The following is a 17,207-nucleotide window of genomic DNA, read 5'->3' on the forward strand; positions in this document are numbered from 1 at the left end:
CGTGGAAATCGGACTGCACTCAGATGTCATGCGAGTGCAGTGAGAGGTTTTCCATGCACCCACAAACTTGTATGTCTGAGTGCGATATGACTATCGGACTATCAAACTAGGGCATGCAGCACCTTCATAGCACAACACTGGTCTGGAAGCGATCCATGTTTTGTCGGATTGTACTTAGACTGTTAATATGGTCATCTGCAAAAGCCCTCAAAATAACAGAAAATCAATATTATTACTTGAAAAATCAATTACCATATTTATCGGATTATAGGATGCTCCGGATTATAAGACGAATCCCAAATTTTGAGGAGAATGATGATGCTTCTTATAATCCATGCGTCTTATTGCTTACCGGGGGTGGTGGCTGTGGTGAAGCGGGGGTCCCAGGGTCGCTGCTGGAGGAGGCAGGAGTGGGGTGATGCTGCTAGCCGCAGGCTGGGACGAGGGGGTGTTCAGATGTGCAGCGCGCCGCTACGGGTGTCTGGTGCTGCTGCGGTGTCCGGTGCTGCTATGGGTGTCCGGCGCTGCTGCCGATGCTGCGGGTGCCTGGCGGTGCTGCGGGTGCCCAGCGGTACTAGGAGGGTGTCCGGCGCTGCTGGGCCTCTGGCAACATTTTCTGAAAGGCCAGAGCCCCGGTAGTACTATGGTTTCCTGCGCGGTGGACTCCGGGAAAAAGGTCACCGGATGAGGTGCACGCGCAGATGGAGATCTCAGAACCAAGATTTTGAGAGAAGAGATTTCAGTGCCAGACACCCTCGCAGCGCCAGACACCCCCATAGAACCACCGGGCACCCCCTCATCCCAGCCTGCGGCCTGCAGCAACGATACCGGTAAGGTATATACGCATTATAAGACACACCCCCATTTTCCCATCTTATAATCCGAAAAATACGGTAATAAAAAAAAAACATCCCGTATAAGCAAAAGCTTAATTACATTTAAAAATAAGCCTTTGCTTATTTTTTTTTATTAGGAGTTTTCTGGAAAAAAAACCTAAAAAAACCCAGCAATCTAGCATCTAGAGATGGAAGTTTAGGGTGACCATCAAAGCCAAAGATGCTAACTTGGCCAGAAAAAGGCGACAAGTGTCGTCTGAACCAGTTGATTTTAGCAGACTTGCCTGACATTCATGTGTGTATGTGGGGGATGATGAGCGCCCCTCAACAGTTGCAGGGGGTACAAGAGACAATTGGTGTGTCCTAGCCATTAAACTGGTTTTGAGATTTTTTTGAAACAACATGGATGTTTTTAAAACCATAAAAGGCGGCAATCTCACCCATACAACCTCTCATAGATCCAGTACAGACGCTCTGATGGTTAGCGACAAGGCTGTAAGCCTGAACTAGATCTAAAGGGGTTACAGTGGGTGATTACACTTCACTTTATTGTTGTAAAGCATCCATGCCACTTCCAAAATGTATTTACATGTCAGACCCTCTTTTAGGCTACAGTGAAAATCACTTAATAGTGAAAGCAACAAGGCTGTAAACCCACAGGTGAAGCTAGCTTACTGACAATCCCCTCGTGTACAGTGTATGTTCCCTCCATTCTCAGAAATCGTTCATAATTCAAGACTTCCATGGCGAAGTGTCACTGGATACAGATCACGGTGTACTATCTAAATAATAATGTATATGCAAGAAACCAACCTGTAGCGAAAACGGCTGAGCAAAGTCGACACGTGCGCAACCCAGAGAGCGGGACCAGGGACAAAAGGCAGACGTGAGGAACCACCACAATCCCAGAAGAGATGCCAGCTGACAGGACAAAACAGATGTTAAAAGGAGAATGATGGAGGCAACAAGAACATCTCATGTATCGCTACAGACTGACCTCTCTACCAGTGCCAGCAGATTCAGGACTAACATCATAGGAAATACCAACAGGTGCAATAAGGATGTCTTGAACCGCTCCAGATTGCACGGCGGACATCATCTCCTGGATCCACTCATGAGCAGCAGGGGACACTTTGTGACAAGTCGGAGAGGAGGTGGACTCCAAAAACACCAGCAGATGTTCTCCTTCTGCGAGCAGTGTCTCAATATACTGGTGGTATAGAGTTAAAAAAAAAAAGGCCCATTTAAAAGGTGAAAACATCATAAAAAATGGGATAGATAGAGGCAGACATTAGTAGAAGAGCGGCAAACTAAATAAACTTTCTGTAAGGCTTCATTGCTCACCACGGAAACAACAGCTTCACTGAGGGACTTTGTTGATCCATTTGGTGGAATAAAGACAACTCCCAGTTTCTGCAGGAACCACCTAAGAGCCCATGAGATGATTAGGTAAGAGATGGAAGAAATCTAGGAGAAAGAGAGGCTTCGTACAATACTGCCCAAACCTCAGAAGAAGATCCTCAGGAGCTGGACAAACGAGGACTGGTACCTCTGTACAAAGTATCAAGGTCCTACCTAACGTCACTCTTTGTGTAGATGACTTTACCGAACCACATTATTTGTATAGAAACACATAATGCTCAGTTGGGTATTGATATGGAAATTAATGTGAACGCTATATGGCAGGCCTTTCAGGAAGGGCTGCTCAAAAAGGATTCCACGTCCAGTAATAAAAAAAAAACTTGGCCCTCCAAACTGAAAATGATATCTGAGACTTTATTGTGAGGCAATTCAAACTAACGTTTCTGCCCTAACTGGACCTTCATCAGATATCAGACATGGATTGCTCCTGGATAGCAAGGGATCAAATGCAGATGAATGTCCTGGAGATATAATTTTCACTTTCGAGTCCCAAATACTTTTTTTTTATTTTACAGCTCAATTGTACACACAAAGTTATATATCTACGGGAAATAAGTTGCACATCCTCACAAAAAGGTACACAGCAGTCTGTGATCAATCATAAATCAATTACAAACAAAATTCTAATTTTTTCATTGATTTTATGATTAAATAGGTTAATATGCAATATAAAAACAGAAATCAGTAAGTTATTTAAAATCTGATAAGTAACTGATGGAGGTAGATACCGAAAGAACGGAAACACAGAACATTTTGCTTGTAATTAGTTATCACAGGTTAGGAGTGTTAAAGACAGAGACGGAGGCAAGAAAGAAACTAAGAACTATAGGGTTGAGAGAGACCATGAGAACCAGACTAGACAACAAATGCATATATACCACTGTGGGGGGTAATGTCCCCTCAGCAGTTAAGCCAAACAGGTTGTATGGATTATGAGGGGTATGGAGGTGAACTTGACTCAGTTAAGTGACCTAAATGAAGAATATTTTGGTAGGTCGGTGAAGACAAAGGATTCTCAGTGGAACCATTTGGCAGCAGTTGCATCAATTTCAGCTTGTGCCATCATTTTTTCCATATGATGAACTGTCCGTCGACTTCCAGTGGCAAGGAATCACTGTCTTGGCTGCTTGCAGAAGGTGTCTTAACAGTGATTTTTTGGAAGTACATTTAGACATAAGGAACATACTGTATATAACAAGGCAGCTTCAGGACACTTGAAATTGTTATCCCTGTCATCTTCCGATTGGCTCTGAGGACTCCCTTCCAAAAGGCCTCCAAAACTGGACATGACCACCAGATGTGAGACATCGTAGCCTCGTGTGCTACACAACGCCAACACAGATTAGAGACGACCGGAAACCATTTGTGCAGGGGGGGACTCAGTACCATTATAGCTTGTTTCCTGAGATTTAGTGGCTAGTGTAGATTTGTGACACAAGTGAAAACATTTGTTCCATTGCTCTCTTGTAAATGTCCTCTGAAGTTCAGTCTCCCAGGTCCTACAGAAAGATGGATGGATGGACGTGTCTCCAGATCTGAACTCATCAGTAATTTATAGATATCGGAGATGGTATGCAGATGACATCTTTTCAAAAGGAGACTGAGATCGTGTAAATTCAATACATTTATCCAGGGAGGATAAAAGGCAAGAAGTTGAGCATATTCATAATTATGGCAAATCTTTAGGGCTCAACCTTCTAAGATAGTAGACTGTCAACAGCATGCCCTCTGGGGCCACCTGGAACGCACGTAAAGGAGTTTTCTTTGAGATGTTTAAAAAAAAAAAAAAAAGATTTAAGGAGGCTCCTGGTGTGAACCACCCAGGATTATCAGTTATTTGCATCATTGGTCTACATGAGTCAATCAGAATACCTCTTGCGCATGGAGTATGCGTTGTTTTGAGTGTTTGCCTGATGCTATATGATACAGAAATATGCGTTAGACAGGGCAAGGTCCAAGGCAAGGTTAAAGCCGATATGGTGCAAATATCATGTGCTATGTGGACCCAGAGCTTTGATTTAGAACAGTAAATCGAGAATCCTCACATGGGTAGACAATATCGGCGACAGTCAGGCAGACGTATGCCCCGAGTGTCTTTTGGACGAAACAGAACATTACGCCACAACCTTGGGACGGCCAGTCGACCAAAGAAATTGTAAAATTGAATCTTCCCCGCAAAGTTGGTCAAACAGATGGCAACACAATTGGGTTAAAATGTTAGAATTGCATTAAAATTAAAATGTGTAAATGACAAAATATATAATAGAGGTCTATAAACTTAGTGGGAGAGTCAGGAATCTTCTCTAAATTATTTTTGTGCATCTGGCAGAATTTATTTATTTACCTAATTATTTTTATAGTAATTTTTTTCATAAGTACATCCATACTGCCAAATGCACAAAAACAATTTGTAGCAAATTACTGACACCCACAGGTATGACCGCCCTGCCCCGATGAACGTTTTGCATGACAGTTTATCATTCTTATGGCATGTTTACAAAATTTTATTATGTATTTTGTCATTTTGTTTTCTTATTCAATTCTAATATTTACACACAGTTTGTGTTGCTGTCTGCTTGTAAAATCTAGTGATTTCTGTTTTTAATTGTTGCATGATTGAATAAAGTATTTATATTCATCACATCCAACCACGTGGATAATTACCCTCTATGCAACTCCTGCCTGCTTTCCAGCACCCATCTCCTACTTACTAGCTGAGTTGTGTACCAATTTGTGAATGTGAGCAGTAACTTTCATAACTTGTTCTATATACTGCATTACAATGGTACTGAAGTACGTACGAAAAATCAGTCTGCTATGACAGCAAGCCAAATGCTTCAATAGAACACAGTCGTGAGGGAGCTGGCTCTGCCGTGGTGTCAATTAGGAGACGGTGGGAGGGTCTTCTTCCTGATGCTCAGGAGCAAGACTGGGAGGAGGTTGTTGAGTCCTCGATTGGAGTATCTCCGTCCATCAATAATAGAATGATTCAATTATATATGATACACCAGTCGTACGTAACTTCGTCACGACTTCAAAATGGGTTGAATCCATGTGGAGTTGCCCCATTATGGTGTGGAGTTGCCCCATTATTCTCTCCTACTGGAACGAGGTAACATCGTTGCTGACTTCAATAGTACAAATCTCGGTTCCCCTTAACCCACGGTCTGTTTGTTCGGGGTGTTGGACGGGGAGATGTGGGGACATTATGTTCGAATTTTCCTGTGGGAGACACTCTTTCTGGCTAGAAAAATGTTGGCATTGCGCTGGATGGGTGGTGCATATCCCTCTCTCGGAGCATGGATTGAATTGGTAAATTCAGTTATACCGTATGAGCGAACGCTGTATCAGAACCGGGGCTGTCTTGGGAAATTTAACACAATTTGGGATAGATGGAACTCCTCATCTTACCATTCTAGTACGTGGCGGTTCGGTACCACCATAAAGGTATACTTAAAATTCCTTGGACTATCCTATGGATTTGAATGAATGGCTATTTATAATAATACACAATTATACTTGGCAATATATTAGTAGTAGTTGTAGTTTAATTAGTATGTAGTATTATTTTGAGATATGTCACCAAGTGGTTATAAGGGCAAGATGTTATGTTTATCTGATAACCTGAGTTATTATCCCTACATCAATACATGGACTCATGACACCAAAGTAGTATGAAGAACTTAATGTGCATGGTTGTTGTCCTTTTTATGCTGTGTGGACATATGCATGTATACTACTTGGCTATTTACATATATGCGTACGTTGTTTTACGGTTAATAAACAAATTAAAAAAAAAAAACAGCACAGTCGTGACAGGCACAGGGATATTCAGCAGAACCATGGCTTTCCTGCCTGCTTTCCCGCATCCAACTAGTTGCATCCAGTGAATTTTGCTGCAATTGTTTTCTCAACCCAGTTGTGTTAGGGTATGTGCACACGTTGCAGATTCTCCTGCGGTGTACAGTACCATTATAATCAATGTAAAATAAAAACCGCTGTGCACATGCTGAAGACTTTTCCGTGCAGATTTGTGCGGATTCCGCAGCATTTTTATACCTCTTCCATTATAGGAATCCACAGGTGTAAAAATGCAGGTGAAATCCGCACAAAAACTGCAGAAAATCCGCAGTAAATCTGCACTAAATCCACAGGTAAAACGCAGGTCATTTAACCTGCGGATTTAGAAAAATCTGCAGCAGAATCCGCAACGCGTGCACATACCCTTAAGTTACCCGACTAATACAGAATACATATCTGCTATTCCTTTGGTTCACTGTATTCCTACTGCAAGATACCTGATTTGTCTCTGCTATTCCTGTAATTAACTGTATCCCTGCTGCACAATTCCTGCTTGCATATAAGCCTCTGCTGTTCTTGTATGTAACTACCTTCAAGCTTTGCTTGTCCATTTTCCTTCCTGCATACCCTGCTGTCCTGGTCCTTGTTGATCTGAGTACTGAGGAGAAAGCCTAGTTCCGCTGCTAGATATTTTCCATGCTGCTGATCCTGACCTATGGCTTACAGAACCCACCTCAACAGGTGACCTCTAATAGATATATTCCATGCTGCTGATCCTGACCTATGGCTTACAGAACCCACCTCAACAGGTGACCTCTAATCGATATATTCCATGCTGCTGATCCTGACCTATGGCTTACAGAACCCACCTCAACAGGTGACCTCTAATAGATATATTCCATGCTGCTGATCCTGACCTATGGCTTAGAGAACCCACCTCAACAGGTGACCTCTAATCGATATATTCCATGCTGCTGATCCTGACCTATGGCTTACAGAACCCACCTCAACAGGTGACCTCTAATAGATATATTCCATGCTGCTGATCCTGACCTATGGCTTACAGAACCCACCTCAACAGGTGACCTCTAATAGATATATTCCATGCTGTTGATCCTGACCTATGGCTTAGAGAACCCACCACAACAGGTGACCGCTAATAGATATATTCCATGCTGCTGATCCTGACCTATGGCTTACAGAACCCACCTCAACAGGTGACCTCTAATAGATATATTCCATGCTGCTAATCCTGACCTATGGCTTACAGAACCCACCTCAACAGGTGACCTCTAATAGATATATTCCATGCTGCTGATCCTGACCTATGGCTTACAGAACCCACCTCAACAGGTGACCTCTAATAGATATATTCCATGCTGCTGATCCTGACCTATGGCTTACAGAACCCACCTCAACAGGTGAGCCACTAATAGATTGATCAAATAAAATGCATAACTGAAAGCAGAATGGGGTATGAACGCAACAGAGAGTGTATAGGTCTGTCTGCCAATAAGGTTGCGCATTGAGGATAAGCTGTAAACTTCTACCATTTCCTTTGAGCAATCGGAGGGGATAATACTTATTCTTCAATACCAAACAATTACAAAAAAATATATATTTTTAACCTTACTGTTGAAAAATGATTATTAAAAGCAGTAGTCCAACATCATGAAGATCTTGACAATCCATGAATTAATCCCATAGGACCATGGAAACGCTTTCTTCTTAGGGATCGATGATACCAGAGAACTACAGCTGAACCAATAGTTCGCAAAATGGGAGCAAGACACACAAAGACTATAAAGTCACTGACTTTGCCAGCTTAAATCAGCTTTATTCTACTGTACGCTACGCATAGAGGCAGCTTTTATGGGCAGGGATCAATAGTAATGAGAACACAACCTACACTTGGAACTATTGACATTTGACAATAATGGCAGGATCCCAGGTCCTAGGACTGCCACTGGCTGACTGCTCTAAATGTGTTTCCTGTGCGAGGGCATTACAAAAAGGTACGTGGTCAAAGAAGAATACTTTTTTGGCTTCCATTTAACGTAATTCTATGTTGATTGATTTTACATTGAATATACAAATAATAAACTGTTTTTAAACCCAGAAAAAAAAAAGAAAAACTCAAAGAACTAAAATCTAATTTAAAAACATAAACCTTACGCAAGACATTGGAGAAACAACATTGATTAAAGTAATGTTAACCCAATATTTTCTCTCTCTAAATCGTCACTTTTCTTCGCTTAAAGAAAATGTCTCTAAACGCAGAATGCACCTTAATCTAACAAACTAACCATTACTTACCTGATGATACTCCGTTTTTCCAATCCCGCTGCTCCCCACCGGCTCTCGTTTACTTTACTGCCGTGCTCATGTGCTGTATACACGTGACTGCTGCAGTCAATCACTGGCCTCAGCAACAATGACTAGGCCAATGATTGGCAGCAGATGTGGATAGCATGAGACTTCTTGGATGCTGCGGTGGACGGTATTAATTGCACAGCTGGCATCTGTGTCTAACAAAAGTGGTCGGAGCTCAGCTACCATCACCGCTGTTAACCATTTACATGCCACTGTCAATCTCAGAGAGTGGTGCTTAAATTACACCATTGCCAGTGCGTGAATAGGAAGTACTCCAATTTGGCATCAATAAAACCGTCAGAGCAGGACGTAAAAAACAAGCCCTCACATAGCTTAGACTTAAAAACAAAAACATTACAGGCCTTGGAGAATGCTGATGCAAAGCAACATTTATTTGATTTGTTTTTAAAAAACTTATGACTTTTTTTTCCACTTAAATAAAAACAAATCTATGTAAATTTGCTATTGCCATAAGGGTATGTTTCCATGGTCAGGACTGGCTCAGTATTTGCTCAGTAATTGACGCAGGTGAAATCTGTATCTGAGGTCACTTGCAAGTCACCTGGGTTTTTTGATGCAGATTTGTATGTGTTTTTGTAAGATAAATTTATATCATTTAACAAAAAAAAGCTATTGTGATGTCATTTCCTTGTCCAACCTCTTCTTTTACATACTCCATTGAAGAATAATGTTTACACACAGAGATAGTTAGATCTATAGATAGATATTTCTATAGATAGACAGATAGATAGATCTAAAAATAGATAGATCTAGTACCAGACAGGGAAAGCTTGTGACTGGGGACCAATGTTTATAGCCTGGGAAGCAGGTAATACCCACTTATCTTCCCAGACTATGAATATCAGCCCGCAGCTATATACTTCACCTTTACTGGCTATTAACCCCTTCACCCCCAAGGGTGGTTTGCACGTTCATGACCGGGCCAATTTTTACAATTCTGACCACTGTACCTTTATGAGGTCATAACTCTGGAACGCTTCCATTGATCCCGGTGATTCTGACATTGTTTTCTCGTGACATATAGTACTTCATGTTAGTGGTAAAATTTCATTCAAATAACTTGCGTTTATTTGTGAAAAAAATGGAAATTTGGCAAAAATTTTGAAAATTTCGCAATTTTCCAACTTTGAATTTTTATGCCCTTAAATAACAGAGATACGGCACACAAAAAACTTGATAAGTAACATTTCCCACATGTTTACTTTACATCAGCACAATTTTGGAACCAAAATTTTTTTTTGTTAGGAAGTTATAAGGGTTAAAAGTTGACCAGCGATTTCTCATTTTTACAACACCATTTTATTTTTAGGACCACGTCACATTTGAAGCCACTTTGAGGGGTCTACACCATTCTAAAAACTGAACCCCTTAAGGTGCTCAAAACCACATTCAAGAAGTTTATTAACCCATTAGGTGCGTCACAGGAATTTTTTTGAATATTTAAAAAGAAATGAACATCTAACTTTTTTTCACAAAAAAAATACTTCAGGTTCAATGTTTTTTATTTTACCAAGGGTAACAGGAGAAATTGGACTGCAAAAGTTATTGTGCAATTTGTCCTGAGTATGCTGATACCTGATTTGTGGGGGGGAACGACTGTTACGGCGCATGGCAGAGCTCAGAATGGAAGGAGCGCCGTTTGACTTTTTCAATGCAAAATTGGCTGGAATTCAGATCGGACGCCATGTCACGTTTGGAGAGTCCCTGATGTACCTAAACAGTGGAAACCCCCTACAAGTGACCCCATTTTGGAAACTAGACCCCCCAAGGAACTTATCTAGATATGTGGTGAGAACTTTGAACCCACAAGGGCTTTACAGAAGTTTATAACGTACAGCGGTACAATTAAAAAATCATATTTTTTCCACAAAAATGATCTTTTCACCCCAATTTTTATTTTCCCAAGGGTAACAGGACCCTAAAAGTTATTGTGCAATTTGTCCTGAGTACGCTGATACCCCACATGTGGGGGTAAACCACTATTTGGGCGCATGGCAGAGCTCGGAAGGGAAGCAATGCCATTTGACGTTTTTGGCTGGAATTGAGATCGGACACCATGTCGCGTTTGGAAAACCCCTGATGTACCAAAACAGTGGAAACCCCCCACAAATGACACCATTTTGGAAACTAGACCCCCTAAGGAACTTATCTAGATGTGTGGTGAGAACTTTGAACCCCCATGGGTTTCACAGAAGTTTATAACATACAGCCATACAATTAAAAAATCATATTTTTTCCACAAAAATGATCTTTTCACCCTCAATTCTTATTTTTCCAAGGGTAACAGGACCCTAAAAGTTATTGTGCAATTTGTCCTGAGTACGCTGATACCCCACATGTGGGGGTAAACCACTATTTGGGCGCATGGCAGAGCTCGGAAGGGAAGCAATGCCATTTGACGTTTTTGGCTGGAATTGAGATCGGACACCATGTCGCGTTTGGAAAACCCCTGATGTACCAAAACAGTGGAAACCCCCCACAAATGACACCATTTTGGAAACTAGACCCCCTAAGGAACTTATCTAGATGTGTGGTGAGAACTTTGAACCCCCATGGGTTTCACAGAAGTTTATAACATACAGCCATACAATTAAAAAATCATATTTTTTCCACAAAAATGATCTTTTCACCCTCAATTCTTATTTTTCCAAGGGTAACAGGACCCTAAAAGTTATTGTGCAATTTGTCCTGAGTACGCTGATACCCCACATGTGGGGGTAAACCACTATTTGGGCGCATGGCAGAGCTCGGAAGGGAAGCAGCGCCATTTGACGTTTTTGGCTGGAATTGAGATCGGACACCATGTCGCGTTTGGAAAACCCCTGATGTACCAAAACAGTGGAAATCCCCCACAAATGACACCATTTTGGAAACTAGACCCCCTAAGGAACTTATCTAGATGTGTGGTGAGAACTTTGAACCCCCATGGGCTTCACAGAAGTTTATAACATAAAGCCATACAATTAAAAAATCATATTTTTTCCACAAAAATGATCTTTTCACCCTCAATTCTTATTTTTCCAAGGGTAACAGGACCCTAAAAGTTATTGTGCAATTTGTTCTGAGTACGCTGATACCCCACATGTGGGGGTAAACCACTATTTGGGCGCATGGCAGAGCTCGGAAGGGAAGCAGCGCCATTTGACGTTTTTGGCTGGAATTGAGATCGGACACCATGTCGCGTTTGGAAAACTCCTGATGTACCAAAACAGTGGAAACCCCCCACAAATGACACCATTTTGGAAACTAGACCCCCTAAGGAACTTATCTAGATGTGTGGTGAGCACTTTGACCCCCCCAGTGCTTCACAGAAGTTTATAATGCCCGGGCGTGAAAATAAATAATTCGTATTTTTTCCACAAACATGATCTTTTAGTCACCATTTTTTTATTTTCCAAGGGTACCAGGAGAAATTGGACCCCAAAAGTTGTTGTCCAATTTGTCCTGAGTATGCTGATACCCCATATGTGGGAGAAAACTACTGTATGGGCACACGTCGGGGCTCGGAAGGGAAGTAGTGACGTTTTGGAATGCAGACTTTGATGGAATGGTCTGCGGGTGTCATGTTGCCTTTGGAGAGCCCCTAATGTACCTAAACAGTGGAAAACCCCCACAAATGACACTATTTTGTAAACTAGACCCCCCAAGGAACTTATCTAGATGTGTGGTGAGCACTTTGAACCCCCCAGTGCTTCACAGAAGTTTATAACGCCCGGGCGTGAAAATAAAAAATTCGTATTTTTTCCACAAACATGATCTTTTAGTCACCATTTTTTTATTTTCCCAAGGGTACCAGGAGAAATTGGACCCCAAAAGTTGTTGTCCAATTTGTCCTGAGTATGCTGATACCCCATATGTGGGTGAAAACTACTGTATGGGCACACGTCGGGGCTCGGAAGGGAAGTAGTGACGTTTTGGTATGCAGACTTTGATGGAATGGTCTGCGGGTGTCATGTTGCCTTTGGAGAGCCCCTAATGTACCTAAACAGTGGAAACCCCCCTACAAATGACCCCATTTTGAAAACTAGACCCACTAAGGAACTTATCTAGATGTGAGGTGAGCACTTTGAACCCCCAAGGGCTTCACAGAAGTTTATAATGCCAGGGCATGAAAATAAAAAAATCGTATTTTTTCCAGAAACATGATCAATTAGTCCCCAATTTTTTCATTTTCCCAAGGGTAACAGGAGAAATTGGACCCCAAAAGTTGTTGTCCAATTTGGCCTGAGTACGCTGACACCCCATATGTGGGAGAAAACAACTGTATGGACACCCGTCAGGGCTCGGAAGGGAAGTAGTGACGTTTTGGAATGCAGACATTGATGGAATGGTCTGCGGGTGTCATGTGCGTTTGGAGAGCCCCTGATGTACCTAAACTATTGAAACTCCCCACAAGTGACCCCATTTTGGACACTAGACCCCCCACGGAACTTATCTAGATGTGTGGTGAGCACTTTGAACCCCCAAGTGCTTCACAGAAGTTTATAACACTCGGACGTGAAAATAAAAAAATCATTTTTTTCCACAAAAATGATATTTTTGCCCCCAATTTTTTATTTTCCTAAGGGTAACAGGAGAAATTGGACCCCAAAAATTGTTTTGCAATTTGTCCTGAGTAGGCTGATACCCTACATGTGGGGGTAAAACACTGTTTGGGCGCATGGCAGAGCTTGGAAGGGAAGGAGCACCATTTGACTTTTTCAACTCAGAATTGGCTGGAATTGAGATCAGACGCCATGTTGCATTTGGAGAGCCCCTGATGTGCCCAAACAGTGGAAACCCCCAATTATAACTCCAACCCTAACCCCAACACACCCCTAACCCTAATCTGAGCCCTAACCCTAGCCCTAACCCTAGCCCTAACCCTAAGGCTGTGTGCACACGCTGCGGATTTTGCTGCGGTTCCGCAGCGGTTTTGGCTGCTGCGGAACCCAGTACCATGATTCCCTATGGGAATCAAAAACCGCAGTGCAGACGGTGCGGAATTTTCCGCGCGGATTATCTGCGGTTTTCAATCCGCAGAAAGAATTGACATGTCAATTCTTTCTGCGGATTCTCCTGCGGTTTGCCATCTCCTCTATTGAGGAGATGAAAAACCGCAGGACAAAACCGCAGAGCAATCTGCAGGTAAAACCGCAGGTCTTTTGACCTGCGGTTTCACCTGCGGATTTTACAAAATCCGCGTGGATGAATCCGCACCTAATCCGCAGCGTGTGCACACAGCCTTACCCTAACGGGAAAATGGAGATAAATACTTTTTTTTTAGTTTTATTATTTTTCCCTAACTAAGGGGGTGATAACGGGGGGTTTGATTTACTATTTATGGCGGTTTTTATTTTTGGCAGCTGTCACACGCTAAAAGACGCTTTTTATTGTAAAATAGTTTTTGCATCACCACATTTTGAGAGCTATAATTTTTCCGTATTTTGACCCACTGAGTCATGTGAGGTCTTATTTTTTGCGGGACGAGTTGACGTTTTTATTGGTACCATTTTCGGGCATGTGACATTTTTTGATCGCTTTTTATTCCTATTTTTGGGACGCAGAATGAACAAAAACCAGCGTTTCATAAATTTCTTTTGGGGGGGTGCGTTTACACTGTTCCGCGTGCGGTAAAATTGATAAAGCGGTTTTATTCTTCGGGTCAGTACGATTACAGCGATACCTCATTTAGGTCGTTTTTTTATGTTTTTGTCGGTTTTATGCAATGAAAACTATTTTATATAAAAAATAATTATTTTTGCATCGCTTTATTCTGTGAGCTATAACTTTTTTATTTTTTCGCTGATGATGCTGTGTGGCAGCTCGTTTTTTGCGGGACAAGATGACGTTTTCAGCGGTACCATGGATATTTATATGCGTCTTTTTGATCGCGTGTTATTACACTTTTTGTTTGGCGGTATGATAATAAATCATTATTTTTTGCTTCGTTTTTTATTTTTATTTTTTAAGGAGTTCGCTAAAAGGGTTAACTAATGGGACAGTTTTATAGGGCGGGTCATTACGGACGCGGCGATACCTAATATGTGTACTTTTATTGTTTTTTTTTATTATTATTTTCAAAAAATGAATTTATTGGGGAATATTTTTTTTTTTTTTACTAATTTATTTGGCGATTTTTTTTAATTTATTTTTACATTTTTTTTTTATTTTTTTTTTACTTTATTACATAGTCCCAGGTGGGACATCACTGTCCTGTGACAGATCGCTGATCTGTCACATCACAGATCACTGTGACAGATCAGCAATCTGTCACAGGCATTGAAGCAGACTTCCTCTTGTCTGCGCTTTGCAGGCACTGAGGAAGCCAGCTTCCTCAGGTCCCCGAAGGCCCCCGTCGCCATCTTGGATTCGGGGGCCTGGAGGATAGGAGCCCCCCGCAGCAGCGCTGCACATTGCGCTGCCGTGGGGGGCTCAGGGAAGCACGGAGGGAGCCCCCTCCCTGCCGATGCTTCCCTTTAACTCCCGGTACACCGCGATCATGTTTGATCGCGGTGTGCAAGGGGTTAACGTGTCGGGGGCGGTCCGTGACCGCCCCTGACACATAGTGCCGGGTGTCAGCTGTGATAATCAGCTGACACCCGGCCGCGATCAGCGGCGCTCACCACGTGGGCGCCGCTGATCGCGGTAGACGTACTATCCCGTCCACGGTCATACGGGCCCGGGTACCGTGGACGGGATAGTACGTCGGATGTCAGGAAGGGGTTAAAATAGGGGGGCCTCCAAAAAATGACGTGGGGTCCCCCTATAATTAATAGCCAGAAAAGGCTATGCAGACAGCTGTGGGCTGATATACATACAGCTGCGGGCTGATATACATAGTCTACGAAGGGGCCATGGATATTGCCCCCCCCTCCCAGCTACAAGCACCAGCTCACAGCCGCCCCAGAAATGGCGCATCTTTAAGAAGCGCCAATTCCGGCGCCTGGCCTTTCTCTTCCCACTGTCGTGTAGCGGTGGCACATGGGGTGATAGTTGTGGGGTTGATGTCACCTTTGTATTGTAAGGTGACATCAAGCCCGGCTTAGTAATAGAGAGGAGTCAATAAGATACCTATCCATTACTAATCCTATAGTTATTAAAGGGTTAAAAAAAGACAGCCAAAATAAAGTCTTAATGAAATAAAACACAAAACAGTTTCCCATCTTTACTGTACAGCTAATCCATGCGAAGCCCTTGTTCTCCTGTAAATAAATATAAAATAATAAACAAACACAAATTTCATGTTCCGACGTAGTCCTTAATAACGAGTGTCCCACGACGAGTTCAGCTCTGCTACATCTAGATGCCTGACATCCAGACATAGCAGAGCTTGTAGATGACCACCGGCCGATCACCTTGCACTGTAGTTCTCGCGGTCGGCTGACCGTGAGAACTAGCCTAGTGTGACCGGAGATAACCCTTGTGGCCATATGCACGGCAGTTCTCACGGTCAGCTCCATCATCGCGAGAACTGCAGTGGACGTGAACTTCCAGCGGTGACAAAGTAAGACCTTTTGTAAATTAGTTCACATACGCAGTAAGCTGCATTTACGCAGTTATTACGCATGTGACTAATTATTAGATGAGGTTTTACCGCATCTAATGATAGTCTATGGGAAATTTACGCTGCGGGGACGGAGTGTCTCCGCATCGTAAATAGACATGCTGTGTTCTGGAAAGACGCGCCGCATGTCTGTTTACGCAGGTCTGCCGTCTGCGTCTCTGAACGCATAGTGGAGATGGGATTTCATGAAATCCCCTCCACTACGCTGTAACATCTGGACGCTGTGGGTTTGATGCTGCGGATGAACGCAGCGTCAAACCCACAGCGTTTACTGGCTGTGGAAACATACCCTAATAGTACTGGCCTGGGAGTCCTGTTACCAGATAATTATTACCGAACAATGAATATGGTAAAAATAAAACTACCCCAAAAAACAATGTCGGAATTGGATTTTTTACTCCAATTCATCCCCACCGCAATATTTTTTTCCCTGTTTTTCAGTACATTGTATGGAAAAAATGAATGCTTTCATTTAAAACTGCAACTTGTCCTGCAAAAAACAAGCCCTCGTTAGGCTAGGTGGACTGAAAAAAATAAAAAAAAAAACCTGATAGCTTTTGGAAGAGAGCAATAAAAAAATGAAAGCGCAAGAATGAAAAAATAGGGATTTTTGTGTACTCACCGTAAAATCCTTTTCTCCGAGCCATTCACTGGGGGACACAGAGACAGTGGGTGTTATGCTGCTTGCCACTAGGAGGACACTAAGTATACCATAAAAAAAGTTAACTCCTCCCCTTCAGTATACACCCTCTCGCTGGATGAGACTTCTCCAGTTCGGTGAAAAAAGCAGTAGGAGCATAAACAGTCAACAATAACCATAACTATGTCAAAACCTCAGAATGCTACAGTGAGCCAATAGGCTAAACATGGTGGGTGCTGTGTCCCCTAATGATTGGCTCGGAGAAAAGGATTTTACGGTGAGTACACAAAAATCCCTATATCTCCTACGCCTCATTGGGGGACACAGACAGTGGGACGTCCTAAAGCAGTCCCTGAGTGGGGAGCATACATCTACTAATACCCCATGTACCACTGAATCAACACTGTGGTACTGGTGATTGCAGGATGTGTCTGCCGAGAGCTGCATCCGCAGAGGCCTGAGAAATAAATTTGGCAATGTTTTGTAAAAGTATGCAGACTGGACCAAGTCGCAGCCTTGCAGACCTGTTCTGCCGAGGCCTGGTGCCGAATGGCCCAAGAGGCGCCCA

General features: G+C 42.6%; 1 protein-coding gene across 2 annotated transcripts in view; it reads right to left on the bottom strand.

Moving 5' to 3' along the window:
* Positions 1–17,207, bottom strand: part of GPAT2 (glycerol-3-phosphate acyltransferase 2, mitochondrial) — a 180,849-nt gene that overhangs the window by 51,357 nt on the left and 112,285 nt on the right. For both annotated transcript variants that reach the window (XM_073559516.1, XM_073559517.1), the window contains exons 9-11: positions 2,181–2,262; positions 1,834–2,046; positions 1,650–1,757 (exon numbers count right to left, since the gene is read on the bottom strand). In XM_073559516.1, the coding sequence (XP_073415617.1) occupies positions 1,650–1,757; positions 1,834–2,046; positions 2,181–2,262 (403 nt within the window). The remainder of the gene's footprint in view (positions 1–1,649; positions 1,758–1,833; positions 2,047–2,180; positions 2,263–17,207) is intronic.

The sequence above is a fragment of the Dendrobates tinctorius genome, unplaced genomic scaffold, assembly GCF_039654945.1.
Source record: "Dendrobates tinctorius isolate UK_male_01 unplaced genomic scaffold, ASM3965494v1 ptg000272l, whole genome shotgun sequence".
Lineage (NCBI taxonomy): Eukaryota > Metazoa > Chordata > Amphibia > Anura > Dendrobatidae > Dendrobates > Dendrobates tinctorius.